The 26,105-nt window shown below is 41.4% G+C and overlaps 2 protein-coding genes across 4 annotated transcripts in view; one reads left to right on the forward strand and one right to left on the reverse strand.

The window, feature by feature from the left end:
- Positions 1–4,834: 4,834 nt before the first annotated feature.
- CCDC47 (coiled-coil domain containing 47) lies at positions 4,835–24,005 on the reverse strand. Of its 2 annotated transcripts, none has more exons than XM_082604880.1 (13): positions 23,856–24,005; positions 19,196–19,464; positions 18,597–18,704; positions 17,134–17,308; positions 15,609–15,730; positions 15,158–15,223; positions 12,876–12,977; positions 12,563–12,673; positions 11,763–11,848; positions 10,038–10,096; positions 9,416–9,525; positions 9,022–9,189; positions 4,835–5,423 (listed from the first exon to the last, which is right to left on the reverse strand). In XM_082604880.1, exons 2-13 carry the CDS (start codon positions 19,457–19,459, stop codon positions 5,343–5,345), a joined length of 1,452 nt encoding a protein of 483 aa, XP_082461006.1. In that variant the 5' UTR covers positions 19,460–19,464; positions 23,856–24,005; the 3' UTR covers positions 4,835–5,342. The 2 variants fall into 2 exon arrangements, with proteins under 2 accessions (XP_082461006.1, XP_082461005.1); XM_082604879.1 differs by having other exon boundaries at positions 23,805–24,005.
- Positions 24,006–24,594: 589 nt separating this feature from the next.
- Positions 24,595–26,105, forward strand: part of DDX42 (DEAD-box helicase 42) — a 52,312-nt gene continuing 50,801 nt past the window's right edge. Inside the window, exon 1 of one of the 2 annotated variants that reach the window (XM_082603276.1) lies at positions 24,595–24,751. The gene's annotated coding sequence lies outside the window, so the exon portion shown is untranslated. Of the gene's footprint in view, positions 24,763–26,105 lie in introns of both variants that reach the window. The other variant, XM_082603275.1, reaches the window with a different exon arrangement.

Raw genomic sequence — 26,105 nt, forward strand, 5'->3', positions numbered from 1 at the left:
TCAGTAATGCAGAGTCAAGGGGACTAGAATAAGGCAAACCAACACTGGCTGCTGACTTGGCTACTTTGAGTACTTTAGAGTTCTTTTTCCTTTCGTGTGGTAGGACTTCAGTGGAAAAATCAGTCTTGCAGTTTCCTTGAAGATATCTCAAATGCCCCTCGCTTTGGCCTCTCGGGCACAAGCTGACAAGCTACAAAGGGGAATCCCACCCTTTCTCTGTGCCACCTTAGGTAAAAGGAAGAAAATACCTCAACTATCTTTTTTTCCCCCTCTGGATCTTTTTGGTCCTGGATCCTTCCTTACCCACAACTCTGAGAGACATGTTCTGTTTGCAGAAACCTGTCAGGTTTGCCTTCCTTGATGGGGAAGCTAGCCTAAGCCAAGGCATGCAGGGCTTGAGAAAGGATGAAGCAGTAAGGGATGGAGCAAGGCTTCCTTCTGCGACACTGCTTTTTTTTTTTTTTTAAGTGACTTACTCCGCCCACGGGGATGGGGTGGGCTAGATCCAAAACTGGATATACGCCATCAAGTAATGAACACTCGCTCTTCCCAGCTACGACCCTTGACACGGATTTATACTGGTCTCACTTCCAAGATGGGGAAGCAGTTCGCTCCATTCAAACAGAGACCGATGGAAATTTGATGCCGAAACTGAATGTGAACTCTGCCAGTGCATCTCAGGATCTCACTGAATTTTACACACATCACTTTGCTCTTATCTAGTGCTTTAACATTCCAAAACAGTATCCTCGCTACGCTGTCATCAAATAAGATACTAGCTGCAAACTCGGTAAATTGACAAAGCAAGATAGTAGCAGAAATGGAAGTAAAATCCCTGCAATGTTTTTTTTTTAAATTACTGAATGTGTTTTTTTTAATAACTTTATTTATTTTTATTTATTTATTTTTGGCTGCGTTGGGTCTTCGTTCCTGTGCGCGACGAAGGGGGTCTATTCTTCATTGCAGTGCCTGGGCTTCTCACTGTGGTGGCTTCTCGTTGCGGAGCACGGGCTCTAGGCAGGTGGGCTTCAGCAGTTGTGGCACGTGGGCTCTAGAGCGCAGGCTCAGTAGTTGTGGCACACGGGCTTAGTTGCTCCGCAGCCTATGGGATCCTCCAGGACCACGGATTGGACCTGCGTCCCCTGCATTGGCAGGTGGATTCTTAACCACTGTGCCACCAGGGAAGTCCCCTGTGATGTTCTCTTGAAAAGACCTTCCTCACGTGTGGTCTTTGGAATCAAGGGTACTAGAGGAGTCAGTGCCTGAAAGATGCCAGACTTGATGCACCCACCACAATGGGGAATTTAAACACGGAAGTACTTCTCATTTCTAATGTCCAGCCCAGTAGCTATGTCATTTTCTAATTGGATGTCAGTTGGTCAAGGGGGCTAAAAGATCTCACCATCTTCAGGACTGCCCACAAAAGATATTTTGAGAAACTTTTGGCCTAGACTCTGTTTCATGGAGCAAATTTCCTTACAAAAGGGCCTCCTAAATCCAGATAACTTAGAAAACTGTTGTAATGAAAGGTCGATTTTGAGAGTTTACAAACTCAGTTTCTCCTTGCTTTGCTTTTGACTTGAGTCACAGGATGTACAAACTCCCTATTGCTTTTCACTTATGTATCATAAGGGCTGGGACTCTCCAAGATTTCCGGAGCCTTCTGAAACTTGCTTGAAGCCTAGAGGAATGGAGATAGACTGAAGATCCTGGCTATTTTGTTTTAACTCTGAGCACCCGGAATGCACTGCCCTCTTTAAGATACCACATAAATTAACTGTGAGAAAGATAAAACGAATTGCCTAGAATGCTCAAGTGAGAGCTAGAAATGCTTACAATGTGTGGTTTAACAAGTTGAGCAGGATTATTTAATTTATAGAGCATTTTATATGTCAAAGCACTTTACACATGTTATCTAATATCCTCCGAAAAGGCATTTTAGAAAGGGCAGAGTAGATGATGCCCACTTATAGATAAGGAAAGAGACTTGTTACAGCACTGGGACAGCACCTGGGCCCCTACCCACAAACCCAGGGCTCTTTCCTGAAGCAGAAAACTAGCTTCAATTCTAGCTTTGCTACAACCTTGCTAAGTGATGCAGTTAACATGCAAGAAAAAGAGGCAAAAGAAAGCTATTTAAGCATTTAAGATGGAAATGTGATAGGAAAGCAAAGTTGATACAACCAATAACCTAGGCGGATATGATATTATCTGATCTCCAAATAACTCCCATGGAACTAAATATTTTAAAAGGCCCGGGTGTCTTTTACATAAATAAAAGTTACACTATTTGGAAAAGCAAAATAGGTGAAATTAAAGAGGACAATTAATTTTAAAAGATGAAAATATAACCTAATAATATCCATTAAAGGCAGTATAGTAGTAGACACAAAGTTCTCCCTTTCAGGGAAAAAAAAACAAAACAAAAAACTTCCTTCTGAAATTGGTATTATTTCTCAGTTCACAGAGCTGAGAAGATGGCATTCAACTTGCGCAAAGATAAAAACATTACACTTTTTTTCCAAATGCAAATAAATTTTTAGCCCATCACCAAACTCCAGAAACTGAGAAAATACTTTTCACTATGGTTTTAGTAGTGTGTAATAGAAGCCACTCTTACGGGTATAACTGTCTTCTTCCTCTTACATGCTTTCAAATAATTCAAAGCATGAATTTGAATTCATGGAGCCAGGAACAGTAAGGAAAGAGAATCTGGGGTGATTAAGTACAGTATTTCATCCCTCACACCAAAACGACTAGATCCTTGTCCAGCACTGCTCTATGTAATTTTCACGTTTCCAATTCCTACTGGATGGGTGGAATGAGAAAGCCAATTAATGTTTTTCTTTGGTCTAAGTTCCATCTAAAGAAAAGAGTTTCACATCTGGTGCCTGACAAGGAAAGTTTCTATTATTAAGGAAACAGAATTGTAAACTATCGCGGCACCCCGCCCCCCACCCCAATAATACCCTGTCAAGTTTTGCAGATAAAGTCAGAGAACTCCGAAAGGATCTGCTTGGTTTCCACTGAGAAAGAAAAGCAAAACAGAATAAAGCAAAAATACACCACTTGGAGAATAGGCCCAGATGATACATTTTTTAAAGTGCTACCATTTACAGGAGAATTTTACATATATTACCTCTTGGTGTTGACCTACATGTGAGGTAGGTAGAGAAAATAATTACTTCCCTTACTTTGTAGAAGGAAGATCAGAACAGACACTCAGAGAGGTTAATGACCTGCCCAAAGTCAAAGGATTAGTAACTGGTTTTGCTGGCACTAAAGGCCAAGTCTTTATCTTCCAGTCCAGCACTTGTGGTATTGCTAAGTGCCCAGGCAATGCAGACAATACCGGAGGACAAGACAGGTTTTCCAACGGGTGACAGTCAACAGCATTCTCCTCTCTTTGTCCTCTCAGTCATAGGAGAGACAATGGTGTCTTAACTCTAGTGGGGGACTTTGGGGAGAAGCCCATCAATGACATAATGGGGCTCTAAAAATATAAAACATTAATTAAAATAACTAGTGGGAATTCCCTGGTGGTCCAGTGGTTAGGACTCCACGCTTTCACTGCCGAGGGCGCGGGTTCGATTCCTCACTGGGGAACCAAGATCCCGCAAGCCGTGCAGCACAGCCAAAAACAAAACAAAACACCCCAAACTGGTAACAACTATGGGCTTATATTCTTGTAGGGCAATCCCAGAAAAGTAAAGGCGGCACTCTGAGACTTTTGTCAATTAGTTTAATGTATGTCCATAGGTAGTTCATACGAATGCTTAAATTACAAAATTAGCTGCCATGGTCCAAATGTGTGGGACTTCAAGAAAGCTTTTATTAATCAAAAGATAGCTAAGCATACCAACTTTGGTTCCTAAAATGCAGGTTAAAGGTTTGTAAAACAAGGCTAATTCTAGAATTATATAGCATTAAGGTAATTAAATTTTGTTATTTTAATAACTTAATTTCATGAACTGTTAAAAAAAATATTATATTTGCGTCTCCCAGTTTATACATTTCTGCATTAACCTAGAGAAAAACCCATGTGAAAAGTTTCCATGCAGTTACAAAGGCGCAGCACATGCTGTTTTCACAGCAACTTGTTATTGCCTCAGAGCACACCTGCACGTAAAGCATCAACCAAAAATACCCGCCCACCCCCTCCCACAAAAAACCCAACCCTTTCCCACCCCCAGCAAAAATTACCTGGTACAAGCAGCGACTTAAAAAATGCTTTCTTAGTAGGAAGCATTTATAAAATGCAGAGATCTGAACAAGCTAAATGCTCGTGCAGATAGATGGGCCTCTCCCCCAAGAGTTCCTTCCTCAAGAGGCAGAAGGAACTCTCAGTAGTCTAGGAAAGCTCATTTTTAAAAGTACGTTTATGCATATTCATGGCTATTTCTTTAAAAGAATATACCCAGCCTCAACTGTGGAAGAGATAAAAGCAGAAGGAGAAGCAAAGGGACATGGCCATAACACAGAGAACAGAGCTTCTCCGTGAGCATCCCATACGTTGCAGCGACCAACAAGGAAAACTTTTGTGACTTCACATAGACCACTGATCTCATCTAGGTGAAGCAGTTAATTTTTCATGCGTTTGTCACTCAAGAAAACATACAACCACTTAAAATACAGCATTCACATTGTCATTAGCTCATCATGGTATCAGGTAAGGAGGAAACCGTGCTCCTGTACTACTTATCCCTAGAATTTTCCACATACATGTAAGTATCCTAAAGCCTACAGATACCCTATCATACTGTCATCAGCACCTCCCACCTATAAACATATACTGAACTAGATTGTTGAGTCCCTGAAATCTCAACACCACATATAGTGTTCTAAATTTTATTTTTTTACAAGTTTAATGTAGACACAGAAGAGAACACCAAGCAATGTTTATTGTGCAATTCCAATAGTTATCTGTGGAATCTTGGTTTAGAGTCATCTTCATAGCCATTTCAACTGCCTAGTTTAAACAAAAAGCAACAATCTAATTATATATCTATAAATGTCATGATATTTCTTCAAATATCAAACACTAAAAGTACTGATTCATGTTATAATTTTTAAAATGCTTTGAAACTACACAGATTTCATATATTATTCCTTTTATAAAATAATCAAAATAATTTGATTATCTGGAAGAAAATTACTGTAACAGAGTCCTTCCAATGTATCTATGAACTTTGTAAAACTCCACACCAAAGACAGAACACATGATGAAATAAGGATTTCTCGGTCACTGGGAAACTTTAAGATGAGAAATGAACTGGTATTTTTTGTTTCCTGTGAATTCAGAGCTTACAGGTGGCATAAGGACTCAGATCTCTTGGATGACTTTACATGGCTTTCACTTTGATTTGTTTCATTTTCATTTGCTTCTTCTCCAATTTCTTTTGCTCACGCCTCAAGGCAGCTTCCTAGAGAGAAAGAGGGAATGCAAACTAAGATTTCAGTACTTGTTTAAAAACAAGTCAAAACTAGAATACTGCCTATGCTACTTAGGCTAGCACCACGAATAACATTCCAGAAGACAGTCATAAGAATTGCTAACATGTATGTGGGTTAAGGACAATTAACTTGAAGTCGAGAGAACTAAAATCGCAAGTTAGAGAGAAATTAAACACTATGCACTTAAGCAGACTTCGTTATTCTGGTCTGATTTTTCCTAAACACAGGAAACACTAGCCCAACTTTCCTCATAACATATGTATCTGCCAAGGATTTGTATTTCAGTTCAGAAAACCTTAAGATCTTGTTGGATCAGATTATTAATTATAAATCTCTTATTAGCATAGACTTTATGCCCAAGCACACTTTTCAGTTCATAATGTTCAACTGGGAATTTTTATCATATTTTTATTTAGGAATTAGGAGGTTGTGTAAAAGGAGAAAGAGCTTCAAACACATTATTTTGGTAGCAGAAGTCACTGGTTTTTATCACCTGTACTGAGGGAACCTTTACGGCCAAGTCAAGGTATGACTTCACGGTTAGTTAACAGTGGTCACATCTGATTAAAGCTTATTTCAGCTGCAATCTCAAACCTAATTTTTTTAGGGGTTTAAGGTAGAAATGTTCTGATAAACATACTCCTCCACTGGTACAGGATTGAGAAAATATGGAAGAGGAAAAACAGAAGAACATAGTATATATATAGTTCTCGATAGTATAACAAATTGTTTCAAAGGGTGATTTGTAAATTGTTGGTTTGGGAACTACTGACTCTGTCAGGTTCTCACACTTGCTAACAAAAAACTATCCACTAACCATCTATACAGCAGGGTAACCCTGAATGAGTATCTATCCAAAGCTGTGCTACTGTGTAACTATCTTGAAGAGTTGAGCCATCATTGTTAACACCACTTCAATGGAAAAATGCATTCTGAGTTTGGGTTCACAGAAGCAGGAATGAAGCCACCTCCTTTGGCAGCTGCTGCCTCTTGTGAGGGCTCAGTAGCAGGCAAACAGCAATAGCATATTTGTCAGAAGCTATACTCTTCTGGGACAGCAATATAAAATGGTCAAAAGACTGTCCCAAGGTCCCTTTCCCACCGTCCAAACCCTTACCTCCACCATACTCATTCTTTCCCCAACACTATCCATCCCTTACCATATTACATACAATACACATGTGTAAAACTAACAATGCACAGAATACAGTATGGTGATTAAGAGAAGAAATCCGTTTACATCAACATATTTAAGAAACGTGTATGTTAATGTCCATAAATATGTGAAAAATGTTCAATAATTCAAAAACTGCAAAACAAATGAGATACCATTTCCCCACTATCAGTCACACATTCAAAAACTTGTTAAATAGCTTTCATAAAGACATGAGTAAAGAGGAGCTCCCATATCATGTAGTGGTAAAAGTATAAATTGGTACAACATCTTATTGGCAGCCAATCTCTTTCTCTTTTTCTCTCCTAGGATTGTTTTCTTCAGGAAATAAAAAAGAACAAATATGGAAAGACACTTTCTTGAAAGATTGCTATATTTTTAATATAAAAAGTTTATAAGATGATCTACGTTAAGAAATGAAATAAGTACACTGAATATACACAGTTGAGGAACTAAATAAACTATATAGTGTTAACAGTGGTTACTTTTAGGGATGGGAACTCTCTGAAGGATTATGTTACATTGTTCTTACATGGTAGAATTAAAGTTAATTTTAATGTCTGCGTATATGTTTCTCTATACTTTTCAAATTAAATATGTAACAAAACAAAACAAGGCTCTACCAGTAGTGGCAGGAAGGTCCAGATCATTGGTATAAATGAGCCATTCAAGCCAGAAATTCACTATAGGGTTTTTTGTGTTTTGTTTGGCTCCTTTCCCATTTAATTCACTGGCTCTTTTTACAAGGTACCTAGGCCTAGATACTATAAGGTGGTGGTTCTAAACAAAAATACATGGTTTACACCCACAAGCAACTTACAATCTGACTTAAGTTCTGGGCCCCTCTTTTACTTAAACCTACTATAGCTTCAAACTCTAGAAATAACTGGAGAACTTTTTTTTTCATAGAAAAATGAAAGGCAGTATCTATTAATGAGTCCATGTAGATTCTTCCTGTGTATCTGTTAAAAAGCCATTTATATTTATAAAGAAGACTGCATAAACACAGAGCTCTATTTTCGGGGGAAAAGTATCCATCAACTAAATCAAACCAAATCAAACAAAGACTGATGAGAAAGGATGAGAGGAGGGAGGGCTGTGGTACTCTGGGCACTTCACTCAACAGCATTAATGACTCTACCAGCAACTAAGGTGCCACACAGGGGCTCACTTTTTTTTTTTAATTAATTAATTAATTTTTGGCTGTGTTGGGTCCTCGTTGCTGCGCGCGGACTTTCTCTAGTTGCGGGGACTGAGGGCTACTCTTTGTTGAGGTGCGCGGGCTTCGCGCTGCGGTGGCTTCTCTTGTTGCAGAGCGTGGGCTCTAGGCACGCAGGCTGATAGTAGTTGTGGCGGCGCACAGGCTTGTTGCTCCGGGGCATGTGGGATCTTCCCGGACCAGGGCTTGAACCCGTGTCCCCTGCACTGGCAGGCGGATTCTTAACCACTGCGCCACCAGGGAAGTCCAGGGGCTCACTTTTTCTTGGCAGCCTGCCTCCTTCACTTATAAGAATTTTCTTCAATCCTTGAGGTTATTCACATTAAAATTCATATTTCCCAGAACTTTGTTCTCCTCTTTTTTTTTATTTTTTTATTTTTATTTTTTTTCTTTTTGCGGTATGCGGGCCTCTCACTGTTGTGGCCTCTCCCGTTGCGGAGCACAGGCTCCGGATGCGCAGGCCCAGCGGCCATGGCTCACGGGCCCAGCCGCTCCGCGGCATATGGGATCCTCCCAGACCGGGGCACGAACCCGTATCCCCTGCATCGGCAGGCGGACTCTCAACCACTGCGCCACCAGGGAGGCCCTGTTCTCCTCTTTTTTGATCAGCATTTACAAGGTTTAAAATTTTAGAGCTGGACTACAGCATCTTACTTCACAAAACATGAGAACATGCTGAAGTTTGAAACAAAACAGACTACAGCCTTAAAAAGCTCTTGAGTTTGAGATTCTAGTTATGTACAAAATAGAAAACAAAATACAAAGAAAAAATATTAGAATTCTCTAATTCTATAATCAAAATAAAATTTTTATAAAACAAGTTTATGTGGACCATAGGACACATGTCCTGGCTTCTACTAAAATTCCAAATTTCTTTCTACCTTAGTAAGTGTTTGGCTTGAAAGATGATAGTGGAACTTTCAAAAAGGGCCTATGCTGGGGGAACAGGATAATTCATATCATTCTCCAGGATTGAGGCTCAATCTAACATGGTTTGAACAGGAAGGATTATTCTTTTTTTACAGTGCTATCAACTGTCCCAAGTGCTGAGAAAATGCTAAGCTTTTAGCCCGTGTACATTCCTACACAAAATTACCTTAACAGCCAATATGGCACAAATAGGCATCCTTATAAATCTGAGTTTTACCCCAGTGATAAGAAAAGTTTGTCTTACCTCCAGCCTGCGCTGTTTCTCAGGATCTTCCTCATTCATGATTCGCTCCTTCTCTGCTCTTTTCTTCTCCTCACGCCGGGACTGGGCAGCTTCCTGTCTTTGCACATGCGTCAGCTTCAAAAAGTTCTCCTCCACTCGAGCTCGGTTCTTGTCTGCTTTTTGTTTGCCCTTTCCCCAGGAAACAAAGCAATTCATAAGAAATCCATTTCAATCCAAACAGAAACAAAATCCCATTTAATATTCTTTCATAAAACCACTCCCATGTAGCACTTTTAAGTCAACTAGCAAAGATAAAATCACTGAAATAATCGAAAGCTGACCCCCCTCCCCGCCGCCCCTTGGGGGGAAAAACACAATAAAAGGCTCCAACTTATAAAAAGGCTGCAGGTCTTACTTCTCTGTTGAGTCGAAACTTTTTGGCTTTATCAATAGAATAAATCACCATGTTCATCAGGGGTAGTAAAGCCTCCATATCCTTTGGGTAAGTGTTACCTGAGCCAGGCACTGGAAAACAAAACCATTTTCCTATTGAGTTAATGGCAGCATTCATACTTCTTGTATTAATTTTTTTTTCTTTTTGTATTAATAGGCTCCTTTCTCCAAGTTTCTTAGGCAGCTAAAATGCAGCAGAAAATAGAAATTAAAATATATAAAAGGATCTCTTACTGAAGAAACCAAAAAACCAATGAGCTGGCATGAGGTTTTTTTTCCTTAAAGATTTTGTTTTTGATGTGGACCATTTTTTTAAGTCTTTATTGAATTTGTCACAATATTGAATCTGTTATATGTTTTGGGTTTTTTGGCTGCAAGGCATGTGGGATCTTAGCTCCCTGAACAGGGATCGAACCGGCACCCCCTGAATTGGAAAGCAAAGTCTTAACCACTGGACCACCAGGGAAGTCCCTGGGGTTAGTTTTAATGTAGTTTTTTATAGTTATCGTTTAGAAAGAAACAATACTCTCCTTAAAATCATCTCACAGAAAACAAAGAACTCAGACAGGACACAGAACACTTACCATTAAATGTAAACAATAGTGTCCTCTTAGTGTCAGGTAGCTTTAAAGGCTGACCTTCCCTGTCATAAAAGAAAGAGCTATTTAGAAAGAACACAAGAGACACTTTCCATGCATGTAAGTCACCCAATTCACTTAGATGAACAGATACCTGTGCAAACAATCAGCACAGTATTTGGCTTGGCATCCCCAAGTTAAATACAATCTCAGAGTCCGAAGGAGCTTTACAGGTCATCTCGTCCACTTGTCTATCTGATGGATGCATTCCCAAGTGATCTTTATCCTATCCTTCAACACCTCCAGTGATGTCCCCTCCAGGCAGGATAATTCCATCTCACCTGGGCAGCCAGAAATGAGCCTGTATTTAAGTATGAGGCCCATATTTTAAATAACCTTTTTGTTTATTTTGATGGTTTTTTTTTTTAGATGTTGGGGGTAGGAGTTTATTAATTTATTTATTTTTTGCTGTGCTGGGTCTTCGTTTCTGTGTGAGAGCTTTCTCTAGTTGTGGCAAGTGGGGGCCACTCTTCATCGTGGTGCGCAGGCCTCTCACTATCACGGCCTCTCTTGTTGCAGAGCACAGGCTCCAGATGCGCAGGCTCAGCAGTTGTGGCTCACGGGCCTAGTTGCTCCGTGGCATGTGGGATCCTCCCAGACCGGGGCTCGAACCCGTGTCCCCTGCATTAGCAGGCAGATTCTCAACCACTGTGCCACCAGGGAAGCCCTATTTTGATGGATTTTTATGTTTTATTTCTAACTTTTAATCTATCTTCCTATGATGAAGGATCTTATTTTTGAGTCAGGCTCAGAATAAGTTGAGAAATAATCTACTATAGCATATATAATTTAGTTCTGACTCCCCAAAGAATCCTCTTGTAATCTTTGACTTTCAACCCTCCATACCTCCCCCCACATACAAAATGCTCCACGAATGCCGCAATGTGATACTTTGTCCAAAGTGTTATTATTGAGCTGAGCAAGGCAAGGATGATGCAACACCATCTAGAGGCATAAGTAATTTTGATTACTTAGTGATTTTGACACAAAATTAAAATTCAAATTGGCTTTTAACTGTATTCAACTCCACAGTCCTTAGCCAAAAATTTAGGTCAGAACCAATTCTACACCAAGGGTAAACTTAAATATGCTCTCCTGCCACAGGATGTGAAATCAAAACAGCAAATTCAAGCCCTGATTATTTACATTCAAACAATATTACTATAAAGCCAGAAACTTTATGGGCATTAAGGGTGTCTGATAATACACTAGAAAGAATATAATCACTCAACCATTTAAAGAAGAAAGCTGGAAAAGGCCATGAATTACAAAATGCAATCAAACACAAATCAAACGTCACAGACGGATTCACATCATAAATTAAAAAGGAAAAAAAAAACCCCCAAAACAACCACCCTAGACTACAAAGGACAGAGATTACCAATTGCATTTTCTTAGTATTAGCCATTCTGTTAGACTCTCATTTACCTCACTGAGTGGGTGATGCATACATGCGGTGACACATGCAAACTGGGGAGGCTTATTTGATTGGCCTCCACAGGTTTTCAATTATCGTCACGATGCACACAGTCAAGGCAAGGGACAACTTGGGTGCTGTCACCAACTTCCCTCACGTATTTGGGAAGGGAAATGGCAGAAGCACCTTGCAGGTGTTTCAACACAGAAAGCTAGGGAAGAAAACTGATTTCAATACTTTTATTTCATACGTACTCTTGCATAATTTTTGGACCAGAGAACTGGTCTGAAAAATGAACGGATTCAATCTTGTCAGCATAGTGTGTAAGAAAGTGGACCATCTGAAATAAGAAAAGAAAATGATTTTTTTAAAAGTAGGTTTGAGGCACTTCTCTTTTTTCATAAAGATATTCACTCTTGAATCCTCCTTACTTTTGCACAATGTCATGAAGGCTAAAGCTTAAAAAAAATTAAATTGAAACAAGGACCCTCCCTATGATGAAACTACTGTCCTTCTTTAGTCACACCAATGATCAAACTTGAGCAGCTGAAAGTCTATCTCAAAATAGTGTTCAAAATACAAGTGAAAGCATGCACATAAAATCTAAAATAATTTTAGGAATTCTTCACAACCACATCACCCAGAACTTCTATTTAGAACTGTCTTTGAGCAATCCTATATTTTTATGATACTAAGATGTGCTGTTACCATACACAAGCAAGAGGAAAAAAATAGCTCTTTATATACCTGTCGTCTATACTAACTGAAACTTTAACAAATGTCGTAAATGACATGGTGATAAGGATTAAAGTAGTGGTCCTTTTTCAAAAAACCTGAAAGCCATTAGCAATCCTAGGGACAATTTGTTCTTGATTTTAGAGAGAATTTCTTGACTAATAAAACTGTCTTTTTGACAAGTGAATCTATTGTTTAAAGAAAGTATTTTAATGGTTGTGTGGGAAAGGAAGATAAAAATGAAGAATTTGTACAGTGTAACTTTCAGGGAGACTGCCCTGTAAATGGTCTACAAATGTATGTCTTCTATTGTATTTACCTTTGTATCCATCATTCCCTCTGTGACTTCTCCCATCTCTGACAGGATGGCCAAGGAGTCAGGGAGTCCATACTTCGCTCCAGACTTCGGTTTGTCACTACAAAACTCACTCTAGAGGAAGACGTAGTTGAAAGTAAGACATGATATTTTATTATGCACTAGGACTTTTTTTTTCTCAAGAGGATATGTACTGACCTATTTCAAAGTGATACAACTGTTCAAGTGATATAATTATCTTATGCTCTGAAGTCAAACATTTATGTAATAAAGAGGCACAGTTTCTACATATTATTTGAAAAAGAACCTGACATACCAGATCCTGCATCTCTTTCTGTAGGCGTACCAAGGCTTTCCGAGTACCAACAGCAAACACATAGGTATCCATGTCTTCATCATTCATGGTTACTTTTATTTGCTTTAAAAAAAACCAACAAAACTCACCTGTTAGGTTCTGTGATAGGCAGATTTCTAAGACAGCCCCCAATATGCCTGCCTGCTAGAGTATACATCCTCCCCTCGAATGTGAGCAGGACTTATGAATGTGATGGTGTTATCATCCCCATGATTATGCTGTGTTACATGGCAGATGGTCCCTAATCAGGTGACTCTGAGTTAATCAAAAGGGACACTATCCTGGGTGGACTGACCTAATCAAGTGAGTCCTCAAAAGGGACTGGACCCTACTTGAAGGAAGAGTGAAAGTGTGAAAGGGCTATGGGGTGGAGAAAATCCACGTGGCAAGGACCTGAGAATGGCCTCTAGGAGCTAAGAGCGGTTCCCAGCGACAACTAGCAGGAAAATAGGAACTTGCAACCACAGGGAACTGAATTCTGCCAACAGCCTAAATGACCCTACAAAGAGGGGCCCAAGCTCCAGAGGCATGGAAGCTCGGTGCACCGCCCCACCCCCATGCCTCTCTTCCATTTGGCTGTTCCTGAATTGTAGCCTTTACAATAAACTGGTAAATGTAAGTAAAGTGTTTTCCTGAGTTCTCTGAGCTATTCTAGAAAATTATTGAATCTGAGGGGAGGGCTGTGGGAACTCTAGATTTATAGCTGGGCAGTCAGAAGTATGGTGGCCTGGGGCCTGCAACTGGCATCTGAAGTGTGGGCAATCTTGTGGGAATGAGACCTTTAACTTGTGGGATCTGGCACTAACTCCAAGTAGATAGTATCAGAACTGAATTGAATTGTTGGACACCCAACTGGTATCTGGAGAATCAGAGAACTGGTTGTTGGTGTTGGAAACACCCCAGAGGCAGGTTAAACAATTTTTAATACTCTACATTGGGCCAGAGAGATAAAGTTATAAGCCTGAAGAGTCTGGTATGATAAAACATGGCCCTATTTGTCTTATTAACTATATCTTTAAAAGTTTGGGTCAAAAATTACCAGTATATATGTGGAAGAAGGGAAATGTTAATGTAGGGAAATATGGCAAAGATCTGGCAAGATGGCAGCTGCTAAAGAAAAGGTTTTCTGCTCTCTTATCATTGAGGGGAAACTACACAAAGTAACACCTTAAGCAAAACCACATAAAAAGGCTTAAAAATATAAAAAACCCATATATTTGTTGAGGCTGCTTTTCATTGCAGGGAAAAAAAACCCCCAAAACAGCAAAAAAGGTAAAAGGCTGGCTGGCTCAGAGGAAAAGAGAAGATTAAATCTACCTCAGGAAAGAACTGCAAATGATTAACACAACACTCTAAAGAATAATTTCTACAAAAAGATGGCTGAAGATGCAGCAAAACTTCCTCCTTTGAGTTTTAACTGAGGAGGCTCTAAAAATTAGTGGGTTAAATCATCAGCGGCCACATTACAAAAATTAAAATAAATAAAAGAAACAGGTTTCCAACTAACAATAAGACCTTTAAAATAACAATTGAGTTTCAATCCAATAAAAAGTACCTAATTATATTACCAATACAGCACTTATTAACCAAATACTACTTTGTATTTTGACATATATGCATACATTTCTTGTCCTACTAGCTTATATAAAAGACTGTCTCATGTATTTTTGTTTCTTGCAGCAGTGGGAGTCAGCACAATTATTTATTGGAAGAATGAAGGGAGGGGGAATGTGGCATTTCTAATGAAGGACACAATTTTCAGATTAACATGTTAATTTAACAAAGAAAAGAAAGTATGCCAAACAATAAGGTCTCCATATTGTGTTATGAACTCATTCAGCCCAAGATGTATTACTTGAGGCAAAAAATATTTGAAAAGAAACCCAGCCTATTGCCAAAGATAAAAGCAGACACCAAAAGCAGAGTCAGATGTGAGGGCAAACGGTCTGTGACAACTGTTTTTCCCTTCATCATCCAGGTTGATTCTGTTGATCTACCTGGTGACAGAGTATTACCTCTTTCCCCACAAAAAGCACATACGTCTCCTCACACCCACCTGCACCTCCACCCCCAGTTTCACACTGAGTGGAAGATGATCTGTCTAGATAGAAAAGGTTCCATTTTTTGGGCAAGGGACACAAGTTGTTAGAAAGTCCAAATATAATCCTGGCAAGAAATGGAACAAGCTCTAAGAAGTAAAGAATTCAATCTGTACAGAGAAAACCAGCAGGAAGAATACATACCACTTGATCACTCACTGGCCTCATCATCCGGGCCAGGACATTCAACAAGTCCTGTCTCTTGAGGAACTAAAAAACAAAAAAAACCCAAGAGAACAATTGCAACTTCTGTTTGATATAAGGAGAAGACATTGGAGGGGGACTCAAATGTTTCATCAAATATACTCTACATTTGCCAGTCAGTAAAAAAGATGATTTTTATTTACTTATTTATTTGGCCGCGCCGCGTGGCTTGCAGGATCTTAGTTCCCTGACCAGGGATCGAACCAGGGCCTCCTGCAGTGGAAGCGCAGAGTCTTAACCACTGGACCACCAGGGAATTCCCCAAAGATGATTTTTAGATCTCATTTTAAGTCAAATGTGAAAAAAATGAGACACTGATCTTACAGGACTTGGGATCACACAGGAAAAAATGAAAGGAAGATATACACTGTACCAGAAATTCCCTACTTACCCTCAGCTGGATAAGCATCCCCTCACAGCACACTCGACCAGAACACCACAGGTTGTAAATGTGCTCATTCTCCTGGTTCAGCTTTCCTGTGCTGGTGGCTTCTTTGTTAGTTCCATCATCCCCTAGGGGTAAAACCATTAACATGACTCACTGGAAATGTTGGGGCCTAATCACCACACACTCTTCTACTCTGACCCCAAAATGATGGTACCTTTAGGTTAACAATACTTAGCTATCTTACAGAACTCTCCTTTAGACATAGATTACAACAGATGGGTATCATTCCTTTTACTTTTAAAATGCTTTATTGTTGCCATTAAAAAATTATGGACTCTAGCATTACTTGTGTGTCCTTGTTAGTTAACGACATTCAGCTTGGAATATAAATATCTCAAGAGTAGGTACAAAATGGAGCAAAGTCAGTTTAAATGTCTCTGCCAAAAGTTAAAAAAAAAAACCTATGTAGTGAATTAAAAATACCATTAATACTAACTATTCAACTCTCCCTCAGTGTTTCCTTTCATTTAACTTTATCCAAGTTTGTTTTTTCCTGAAGCAAAATGATAACAGTGGTATTAAGAGCTACAAAAAGCTCAAATTCCAATAATTTCCCCTCTTCATTTAATTCATTAATGTACAAAAAAATGTGTCCAACTTTACAAGGTAAAGCAGACTGACACACCAAATGAAAACACACCAAGGGAAGTAGAAGGCATTAAAGGCTGCTTATTTTTTCCCTAATTTCCAGGTCAAAAAGTACTGAAATAGTATGGTACAGTGGACAGCATGGACTTTGGAAGCAGGTAGACTAGGTTCTAATATCATGGTTGCAGTTGAACAGCTTAGACAAGTTTTAACACTTCTCCGGACTTCAGTTCCCTCCTTAGGAAAACAGAAACAATATCCAACTGACAGTATTGTTCTAAAGATTAAATAAGAAACAATGTATGCAAAGTACCTAGCACAACATAGTACACAGTCCTGCTAAAGAGCAGAAGAGATGGATACTTGCTTGCTATCAAAGGGAAACAAAGTGTTTAAACCAAACTGAAGTGAAGGTGGGTGAGTCTACCTTACCCCCTACACTACACCATTACAGGACTTCCTCTAAGGTATCAGTGTACACCTCTGCAGTGGATCTGACACTAAAGTGCCTAAAACCTGAAGGAATTTTGAAGGACTTCTAATTTCTAAAAGATGAATTGAAAGCATTTATCAAGCTACCTAAAATGTCAAAATTCTTTGCTTCTGGCTAGATTTTTATCATCTTGTTTTGATAACACTGATTGTCTCATTCTATCTGAAGCTGTACAGCAAATGATTGATGAAAGGTGAAAAAATTATTTCATGAATGCAATTTATTCATTATGCAAAACCTAACAAAAAAGGGATCCTTGAGAGAAGGAAAAAAAGCATCCTCTTCAGCAGTCCATGAAAGTAGTCAGATGCTTACACTGAGCAGAATAAGCAGTTCTTACCAGAAAGTTTTCAAACAGGTGGCTAGACTTGTATTAGCCTCACTTACCTACTAAGGTAAAGTTGCTCTCCAAAAGCTCCCTGTGAGTGTTAAACCAGGCCTGAGCAAGGCGACTGTTTTTATTCTTCCCGATGATATAATTCATGATGTAGGCAAGCAGACCAGTCACCATTAAAATCTCTAGATAATAACTTTCCCAACTGTTCTGGAGGTGTGCAGGAACCTAAAGAAGAACAATTGTTCCATTTAATGTTGGCTGAGGCTGAAGGACGAAGTCTAACTCAGGGTATGAAGGAGAATGAGAAAACCCATAAACAGAAGTGGATACGTTAGATGACTGTCACTGAATATGGTTACACTTTGAAAAATATGCCCATTTCGGTTTTCCAGGTCATCTTTCTTTCAGTGTTACTTTTTTTTTTTAAATGAAGGCTTTATTTATTATTTATTATTTATTTATTTATTTGGCTATGTTGGGTCTTCATTGCTGCACGCGGGCTTTCTCTAGTTGCAGCGAGCAGGGGCTACTCTTTGTTGCGGTGCGCGGGCTTCTTATTGCATTGGCTTCTCTTGTTGCAGAGCATGGGCTCTAAGCATGCAGGCTTCAGTAGTTGTGGCACTTGGGCTCAGTAGTTGTGGCTTGCGGGCTCTAGAGCGCAGGCTCAGTAGTTGTGGCGCACAGGCATAGTTGCTCTGCAGCATTGTGGGATCCTCCAGGACCACGGATTGAACCCGTGTCCCCTGCGTTGGCAGGCGGATTCTTAACCACTGCGCCACCAGGGAAGTCCTTCCAGGTCATCTTTGTAAAAGATTCTTTAAGGAAATATGAGGATAATCAAATGGGATGAAAAGCTGGAAAGCCCTCTGTATTCATCTTGATTCTGAGTCCCACCCCCCAAATAAACCCAATGTCTATCCTCTTCATTCCTTGGTAAATAAAACTAGGAAGGCTAAAATAAAAACATACGGGTTGCGGTACTTCCCTGGTGGCACAGTGGTTAAGAATCCGCCTGCCAATGCAGGGGACACGGGTTCGATCCCTGGTCCGGGAAGATCCCACATGCCGAGGAGCAACTAAGCCCGTGCGCCACAACTACTGAGCCTGCGCTCTAGAGCCCGCGAGCCACAACTACTGAGCCCGTGTGCCACAACTACTGAAGCCTGCGCGCCTAGAGCCTGTGCTCCATAACAAGAGAAGCCACCGCAATGAGAAGTCTGTGCACTGCAATGAAGAGTAGCCCCCGCTTGCCGCAACTAGAGAAAGCCTGCGCGTAGCAACAAAGACCCAACGCAGCCAAAAATAAAATAAATAAATTTATATAAAAAGAACCCAACAAAAGATACAGGTTGTTTTTCCGTGTGTCCACTGCATCAGAAGAACTGATGTCAAACTCTTTCATGGCTCCCATGTTACATCAACACCAGCTATGTGTCACTAATTATATTTCTGAGATTAATGACAGCAAGATATTTTTGTTGGTTAGTTTGGGATTCAAAACCTGTATACTTACATCAACAATTGTTATTGGGTCTTTATTTTTGCTAGAAGAAGTATCTGGTTTGTCTTCATAACCTTCAAATTCTTCATCATCATATGGTTCACTCTCGGTATCTCCCTCCTACGAAAATGAGGCACAATCTGTTTTCCCCCACTAACATCACCAGCAATTTTATCTCATTTTTATAGGCAACATTTGTAGAGGAAAACAGAACATGAAGGCAGCAAGCACAGAACACAGAGATCTTACATATTTTAAACAAATGCTGACTCCCCATGCATTTTTTTTTTCCCCATGCATTTGAACCCTGAGTTCTAAATGATACAATTCCCACCCACCCACATACCAATACATATCCACCCCCACTCCATCATCCTCCATCCAGGCTTTCCACAGAGGAGAAAAATACAATTCATTTTTTGTTGAATGTAAAAGGTGAGAACATACCACAAACATTTAGAAGAGCTCCACCTACTGAATAAAAATGAGCATACCAGAGGGTAAAGGTCTCCTTAGACCTGGGCATTACTTTTAATGTCTGGGAAAAGTGCTAGTTACACATTGTCCCATCCTTCCACTTTACCAAGAAATCAATAAAAAAGAACCTTTACCTGGGTATCTGCATCTTCAAAATCTCCTTCTTGGTTTTCATCCTGCCCTTCCAACTCCACAGTAGTCTCGTCTTCATCATCTTCAGTGGTTATCACTCGTTGAGGAGATTCAGTAACAGAGTCTTCTGTGACATCCTCAAATTCAGCAAAGTCATTATCATCATACTCTACGATGTCTTCCTCATCCTCGAAATCATCAAACTTGGCTTCAGAGACACTCCCAAATATCAAAAGGACAACACAGAAAGCATGGAAGGCTTTCATTGCCCCTTAAAAATGAGTCAAACAAGACAAAAACAAAAACCCTAAGTGGACTGCCATTCTACACATACCGATTACATTTTGTAAACAGTTAAAAAATAAATCTAAGACTCTCCCGCTTTTCTCTTATTTAATACTGTTCATTTCAGATAGCATTATATAAAGAATAATAAGGTGAGTTTCAAGAGGCCTGGGTTCTAGTCTGGACTCTCTCACTAGTTATCTGTAAAATCTTGTACTAGTCATTTAATTTCTTTAGGTTGGTTTCCATTTACACTGTGTATTCAGTACGCAGTTTTTGAATGCCTATAAAAAGCTTTATATAGAAACTGGGAGAGGGATAATGAAAAAAGAATGAGATGTCACTGTCCTAAATGCTTTACAAAAAGCAACTAATTTAATCCTCATGACAACCCTCTGAAGAAAGTGGTTTTATTAACATCCCCATTTCATAGATAAGGAAAATGAGGCACGGAAATGCTAAGTAATACAACCACCAAGTGACAGAGAACTATGTTCTGATGCCAGTTTTGCCTCCAGAATCCCTGCTATCAACCACTTCTCAGGCAGCATCTCCAACGTAAGCCAGTAGCAGTGATTTTGTTACTTATTTAAAGTAGCAATTTTTGCTAACACCACCTACTCAAGAACCACAGTATTATCCCAAATGGTCCCCCCTGCTCAACTCTCTCCCTACTCCCTACTTCTCACTAAAAACTACCGTTATCCTTCTAAAACATGACATCTGTAACATAAGGATTCAATCACCAATAAAGGCTAACCAATTACCCAAAGAATAATATAAAACTCCTCTGGCTTTCACTGCTTTTCATAAAATGATCCTACCATATCAAATAAAATGTTCCCTCACTGAGCATATCACCATGTCAGATACTATGCCAAGAGAACCTAGCTTCAAGGACATGAGTTACAGTATGACAGGGAAAATCTGAAACCGGTTAAACCATACATACACACAAAAAACAAACTTACTTTTTGTTTATTAAAAATTGTTATGAATGAAGTTAGAACCCAAGTTGTTTTAGAAGCAAATACACAAACAAAAAGGTTTAGAAGGTCATATATACATCTACATATAAATAGCAGTTATTATGTATGATAGGATTATGGACATTTTGCCTTTATTTTTCCTTATATTGAATACTTTTCTAATTTTTCTATGATGTTCTTATAATAAAATGTTCTTTAAAAAATAAAAGAAGGGCCTCCCTGGTGGCGCAGTGGTTGAGAGTCCGCCTGCCGATGCAGGGGATACGGGTTCGTGCCCCGGTCTGGGAGGATCCCATATGCCGCGGAGCGGCTGGGCTTGTGAGCCATGGCCGCTGGGCCTGCGCATCCGGAGCCTGTGCTCCGCAACGGGAGAGGCCACAACAGTGAGGCCCGCATACCGCAAAAAGAAAAAAAAAAAATAATAAAAAAATAAAAAAATAAAAGAAAAGGATAGTTCCTGCACTCAAGAAGAGGCACTGCAGACTGAGGAACAGCTATAGCATAGAGGGCTGAAACAGCACATTTTAGGAGTTTGGTATGATAGAACACTGGGTTTGAGACCCAAATGGGGGAAATGAGGCTAAAAAGGCCAGCACAGGCCAGATCATGATGATCCTTATTTATTTATTTGATCATCCTTATTTAAATACCACACTAAGAAGTTTGGATGATTAGAATCAACTAAAGGATTTAAGTAAGAGAGTGACACAATCAGATTTGCAATTTAACCCTGACAGCTCATACAGAGGGTGAATTAGAGAAGGGCACCTGAGGTGGGAAAAATAGGAAGTGGCTGAGATAATTAGATAGGAGATAAAACACAACTGAACTGGCAGTGGTATTGGGAATGAACAGGAAAACAGACTTGACAGGTATTAAGAATTATACTTATCAGCATAAAGTGACTGAATATAAGGAATGTGGCAAAGGAAGATCTGGGGTGATTCCAAGTTTTGGCTTGATCAACAGCTGGACAAAGTCATCCTTGAGATAAAAAACAATAAAGGAGCGAAAAAATTGGGGGAAGGCAATAAATTAATACTTGTTGAAAAGTTTGAAGTGTTTTCAAGCAGTATGTTAGATGATTAACATTTATCTCTTAATTTTCACAATATCCTAAAAGGTGTTATAACTTATTTTACAAAGGGAGGAAAGGAAGCATTTGAAGTATAAGCCTGGAGTTCAGGATACGCGCCTAAGCTGGAAATAGAGATGGTGTGAGAATGGAAGAGATCCCCAGGGAGTATTAAGAGTTAGGTTTAAAAAAAAAAAAAGCACCAAAAAGTCTTGAAACAAATCATAATAGCTAAGTGTTATGCATAATAGGGAGAACTGGAGTGGGAAACTAAGGAATGGTTAAAGAAAAAGAGACTTTGGTCAAAGTGGCAGCACAGAAGTCAAAGGAGAAGCATATTTCTAAGAAGGAAACAGAGCTCGGTTTCAATTGCTGCAGAAAGTTCAAGTAAGATATGGACCCAAAATTTCCCAATGTTAATAAGGAAATCATTATTGGCAACTGCAAGGAAGTGCTAAGTATGAAAGCCAGGATGCAGGGAGCTGGGTACTAACAGAGTGAATGGGTGGCAAAAGGGAGTATGTATTGGGTTGGCGAAAAAGTTCGTTCGGTTTTAAGTTCAAAAAAGACACATTTTTCACTTTCATCAAGAACTTTATTGAACAACATATTCACTAACTGAAAGAACTTCCTGGCCAACCCAATACTGATCTCTCAAGGTGCTCTGGCATAGTGAATATTCTATATCTCGTATTTACAACACCATAAATTCATAAAGGAAATTGGCTCAATATCAAAGGCTATTGCCCAAATACCTTGCAACTCACGGCTGCTCAAGAAATGTTCTTAAAATTGGACAAAGTTCATAAATTTTGAAAGGCACCAATGATTTGAGAAATGCCACCAAGGATAGGCCAATATTATATCCTTTCCAATATCTGATCTTTGAGGTTAGCACCAGGGGACATTTTACGGGAAAACATAGCTGCCCTCTTGACAACAACCTCAAAGAGGCTTGCGATGTGTCTCCAAACACCCTTAGCTTCACAGTCAAAAGTGGAAGACATATGAAAAGGAGCACATATGTTGGTGGAGTTAGGTTTGTTTTAAAACATCAGCTCTACCATTTGCCAGCCATGTGACCTTGGGCTAATTACTTAATCCCCTGTTCCCCACATACAAAAAAGGGATAGTCATTCACTATTTGCCTCACAGGGCTGTAGTGGATATTACAAGAGATACGTGCTTGGCACATAGAAGGTACTCAATAAATAGCAGTTCCCATTACTTCCTTCCACTGTGCCTTATGAACGCCCTTTAAGGTGTAAAAATACTTCATTTTTGGTGTTACTCTTTCAGATCTCAGTTTTAAACTTTTTCAAATAGAAGCAAATAAAGGTTAACACTGGCACAGTCAACTTGATTAACTCCCTGACAAAAGGTCTGGTCATTTCAAAGTGAATTTCCACTTAGGACGTTCACACCACAGAAGCACTTCTAAGTTAACTCAGCCCTGTAACAGAGCTCCTTTAAGGATATTTAGGTTAAAATTATCCAAGCCATCCGTGCCTTGGCCTTCCTTCCCAGAAGTCTGTCTGGTGCACCTGTCAACTCATTTCTCAAACGCACAACTCCCTGCCTGAGAGGCAGTCCCGAGACTCCTGGGGCAGGGCACCCCAGCACTAACAAGTCTGGCCTGATTTCTTCTGCTAGCTCACCTGGCAGTCTCAGCGATTGGGTCTGGACTTAAAAACGGAAGAGGACTAAGTGCAGGAATCATTCCTTGTTGGCATTTTAGAGTAGGCCTTTCTGACAATGGCCAGACCCTGAGGCTTCTGGAGATCATGGAGACATTCCCGTCTCCTTACACGTGTTGGGTAAAAACATGTCATGTTAGAAACCTTCAGAGAAGACGGACCACAGAGGTTGCTGCTTCTGTTAAGCCTGCGGGGTCTAGTCTTTCCCCAGCAAAGATAATCAATTCTACGCTCCATTCTTCCTGCTGGCTCGCTGTGGGCTTGCTCTAACTTTGCCGTGCGGGTTGGCATTTGCTCACAGTTCTGGAAGTTCCCAAAAACCGTTAAAAGTCACTCCAACCCCGAACAGAACTCCCAACAGAAAATGGGCCTTGGGGTGGACAAAGTCTGGTTTGTTTTTAAGAAAGTCGGGAAAGGCGAGAAGGCGCGGGCACCGAGGCATGTCACCATAGGCTGGACTTAGGGGATGGGGTGGGAAAAGGGACCTGGTTAGGCCACGCAACTCAGCGTCACCGCTCGGCCCAGCCCGACCCCACCGACTAGCGCGTCACGGCCCGCTCCCTACCTGTACCGAGGGCTAGAACCCGGCCCAGCGCTCCTGCGGCTGCCGCCTTACCCTGCCTGCCTCTCGGGCCGGCCACCGCCTGCCGGGTCACTGCGGTTTCACTGCCCTCGATGCCTCTAGGACACAGCCTGACCAGATAGCTCAGTCACACCGCACCGCTCTTCACGTAGCCTCCGCCAGCTGTTACGTAGAATGCGTGCGGCCCGTCCGCGCCTGCGCACGGCGCGGGGGCGGGACACAGCTCAGGGGGCCGAGCGAGACCTCCTCCTCCCCCGCCCAGCTGAGGCGAGGTGTGGTAGCTGGGAGAGTTACATAAGCCCGGCCCCTGCGCCGGAACTGCCCGCGCCTATCCCTGTGCTCTCCACTAGGGTTCAGTCAAGTTGTCATCACGCTGACCCCGTGCTCCGGAAGCTAAAAGTCGCCATGCTCTACGGGACCACGTGGCCAGAGGCACGCGGGGAAATCTTGCCCAGGTCGCATTTGCAAAGGATCGGATTTTAGAGGATCGCCAATTTTATGTACATGTGGTTTCCACTCGAGCCCCTTTCTTGGGATTTTTTGGCGGCTCCCTGTCAGTGCTACTTTCTTCACTTCCAGGCCCACTTCCTAAACGGGCCATGAACATTTCATCCAGCAGTAGTGCCTGTTAGGTGTCTAAGGTGTCTGGGAGGTAGTCTGGAGCTTTAGGGCCAGGAGCCCGCGACGCCTTCCGGGAGCCGTAGATCAGGCTCCGCCCTTCGGCCCGCGCTCTGCACTGCGCATGTCCGGTTTTGTTCCCCTTCCCCCCGTCAGCTACGGGGCGACAGGCGGCGGAGGCGGCGGCGGCGAAGAAGGGGGCGGAGAGGGAGGAGCGCGGCGGGACGGGGTCTGGACGGCTTGTACTTCGGGCCGTGGGATTCTCTCCGCGTCGGCGGTAGCGGTAGCTGCCTCTGCAGCCGCAGCAGCAGGTTTGTGCGAGGTGGGTCTGGACGCGGGGCCGTAACCCCTTGGGGGCACCGCAAGGCAACTGCGGGGCCTAGCGAGGGCCAGGGAACCGCGGCCTCTCTTAACAAAGAGTCGGCGGAGCCTCGGGGAAGCCGAGGCGCAGGGGGCTGGGGAGGAGTAGGAGTGCGTGACTGAAGCCTCGAGGGGCCCTTCCGAGCCTCGTCGTCCTCCCACGGCTCCCGCTTCTCCCGCAGCTCTTAACGAGGCCCAGTTGGCGGCGTTCCGGAGGCGGCGCTCTCCCGGCCGCCCGCCCTGCAAGGGAAGGGATTTGCAGGGTGCTGGGCTCCGGGTGAGGGATACCGCGGGGAGGATTCTGACCCAAGCCAGCAGCAGTTAGCAGATGCTAGTCTCCAAGTCGGGGGACCTGATAGGGAAAAGTTGCCAAATCTGAGGACAGTAAAAGACATGGTCGGTAATCTTGGTGTAGCTTTGAGTACATCCGTGATTAGCATCACCGTCGTCACACAAACTTTTTTGCGGCCTACTTAGGAGCCTATCTGATGTGGGTAAATAATTTATATGGAGTTGCAAGCATCCGCACCAATAATATAAGGAAGAACAGTCGTACTAGTCGAGAGTTTGGGGGGATCATAGCTTCCTTATCAGCTTAGTGGAAGCTTTGCCCCTCACTCCTTTGGTCAGTCATTCACATTCCTCTGGCTTCCCATACATACTGCTTTTTGAAAATGATCTTTGTATATCTATTGTCCCCTGTATCCACACCCCCGAACTCCTAAAGAGCAGAGATTCTGCTTTAATTCACTTTAACTTTCCAGAGCCAAGCCCAGTGGAAGGTGGGCAATAAGTCTTTCATACCAAAATTAATTTTTAGACTTTAAGCGGTGGAGGAAAAAAATGCATGTTGTATTTCCCTATACCCAGAAGGGGCATTATATCACCTAATCTGCAATTCATTCACTCAAGAAATATTTTTGTTGATACCTTCTGTGTGCCTGTTCCCTACCACTGTTCTAGGTGTGTGACCCCGGCCTTCATGAAACTTACTTTCTAGTGAGGGAAAGAGAGGCAGAAAACACATATATAAATTATACCGTATGTTAGAAGATAATTAATGCCTTAGGTAAAAAAAATAAAGCTGCAAAGGGGGAAGGGGAGGTGTTGCATTTTGAAATAGCATGGTCAGGGAAGTATTTACATACAAGCTGATATTGAAGCAACTAGAAGGAGGTGAGGGAGTGACCCCAGCTAGTTTCTGGAGGAATGATCATTCCAGGCAGAGGGAACAGCAAGTATAAAGACCTTGCAGAGGACAATGCTGGCCTGTTAGAGGAACAGTTAGAAGACCAGCATGCTGGG

This window comes from Mesoplodon mirus, assembly GCF_964341445.2.
Source record: "Mesoplodon mirus genome assembly, chromosome: 18".
NCBI classification, from domain to species: domain Eukaryota; kingdom Metazoa; phylum Chordata; class Mammalia; order Artiodactyla; family Ziphiidae; genus Mesoplodon; species Mesoplodon mirus.

Excerpts from the sequence above, each read along its gene's own strand:
- CCDC47 (XM_082604880.1), bottom strand. The coding sequence starts at position 19,459 with ATGAAAGCCTTCCATGCTTTCTGTGTTGTCCTTTTGATATTTGGGAGT. Across the intron at positions 17,309-18,596 it reads ACCCAATAACAATTGTTGAT|GTTCCTGCACACCTCCAGAA; the intron begins GTAAGTATACAG and ends GTTCTTCTTTAG. Across the intron at positions 11,849-12,562 it reads AGGGAATGATGGATACAAAG|ATGGTCCACTTTCTTACACA; the intron begins GTAAATACAATA and ends TTCTTATTTCAG.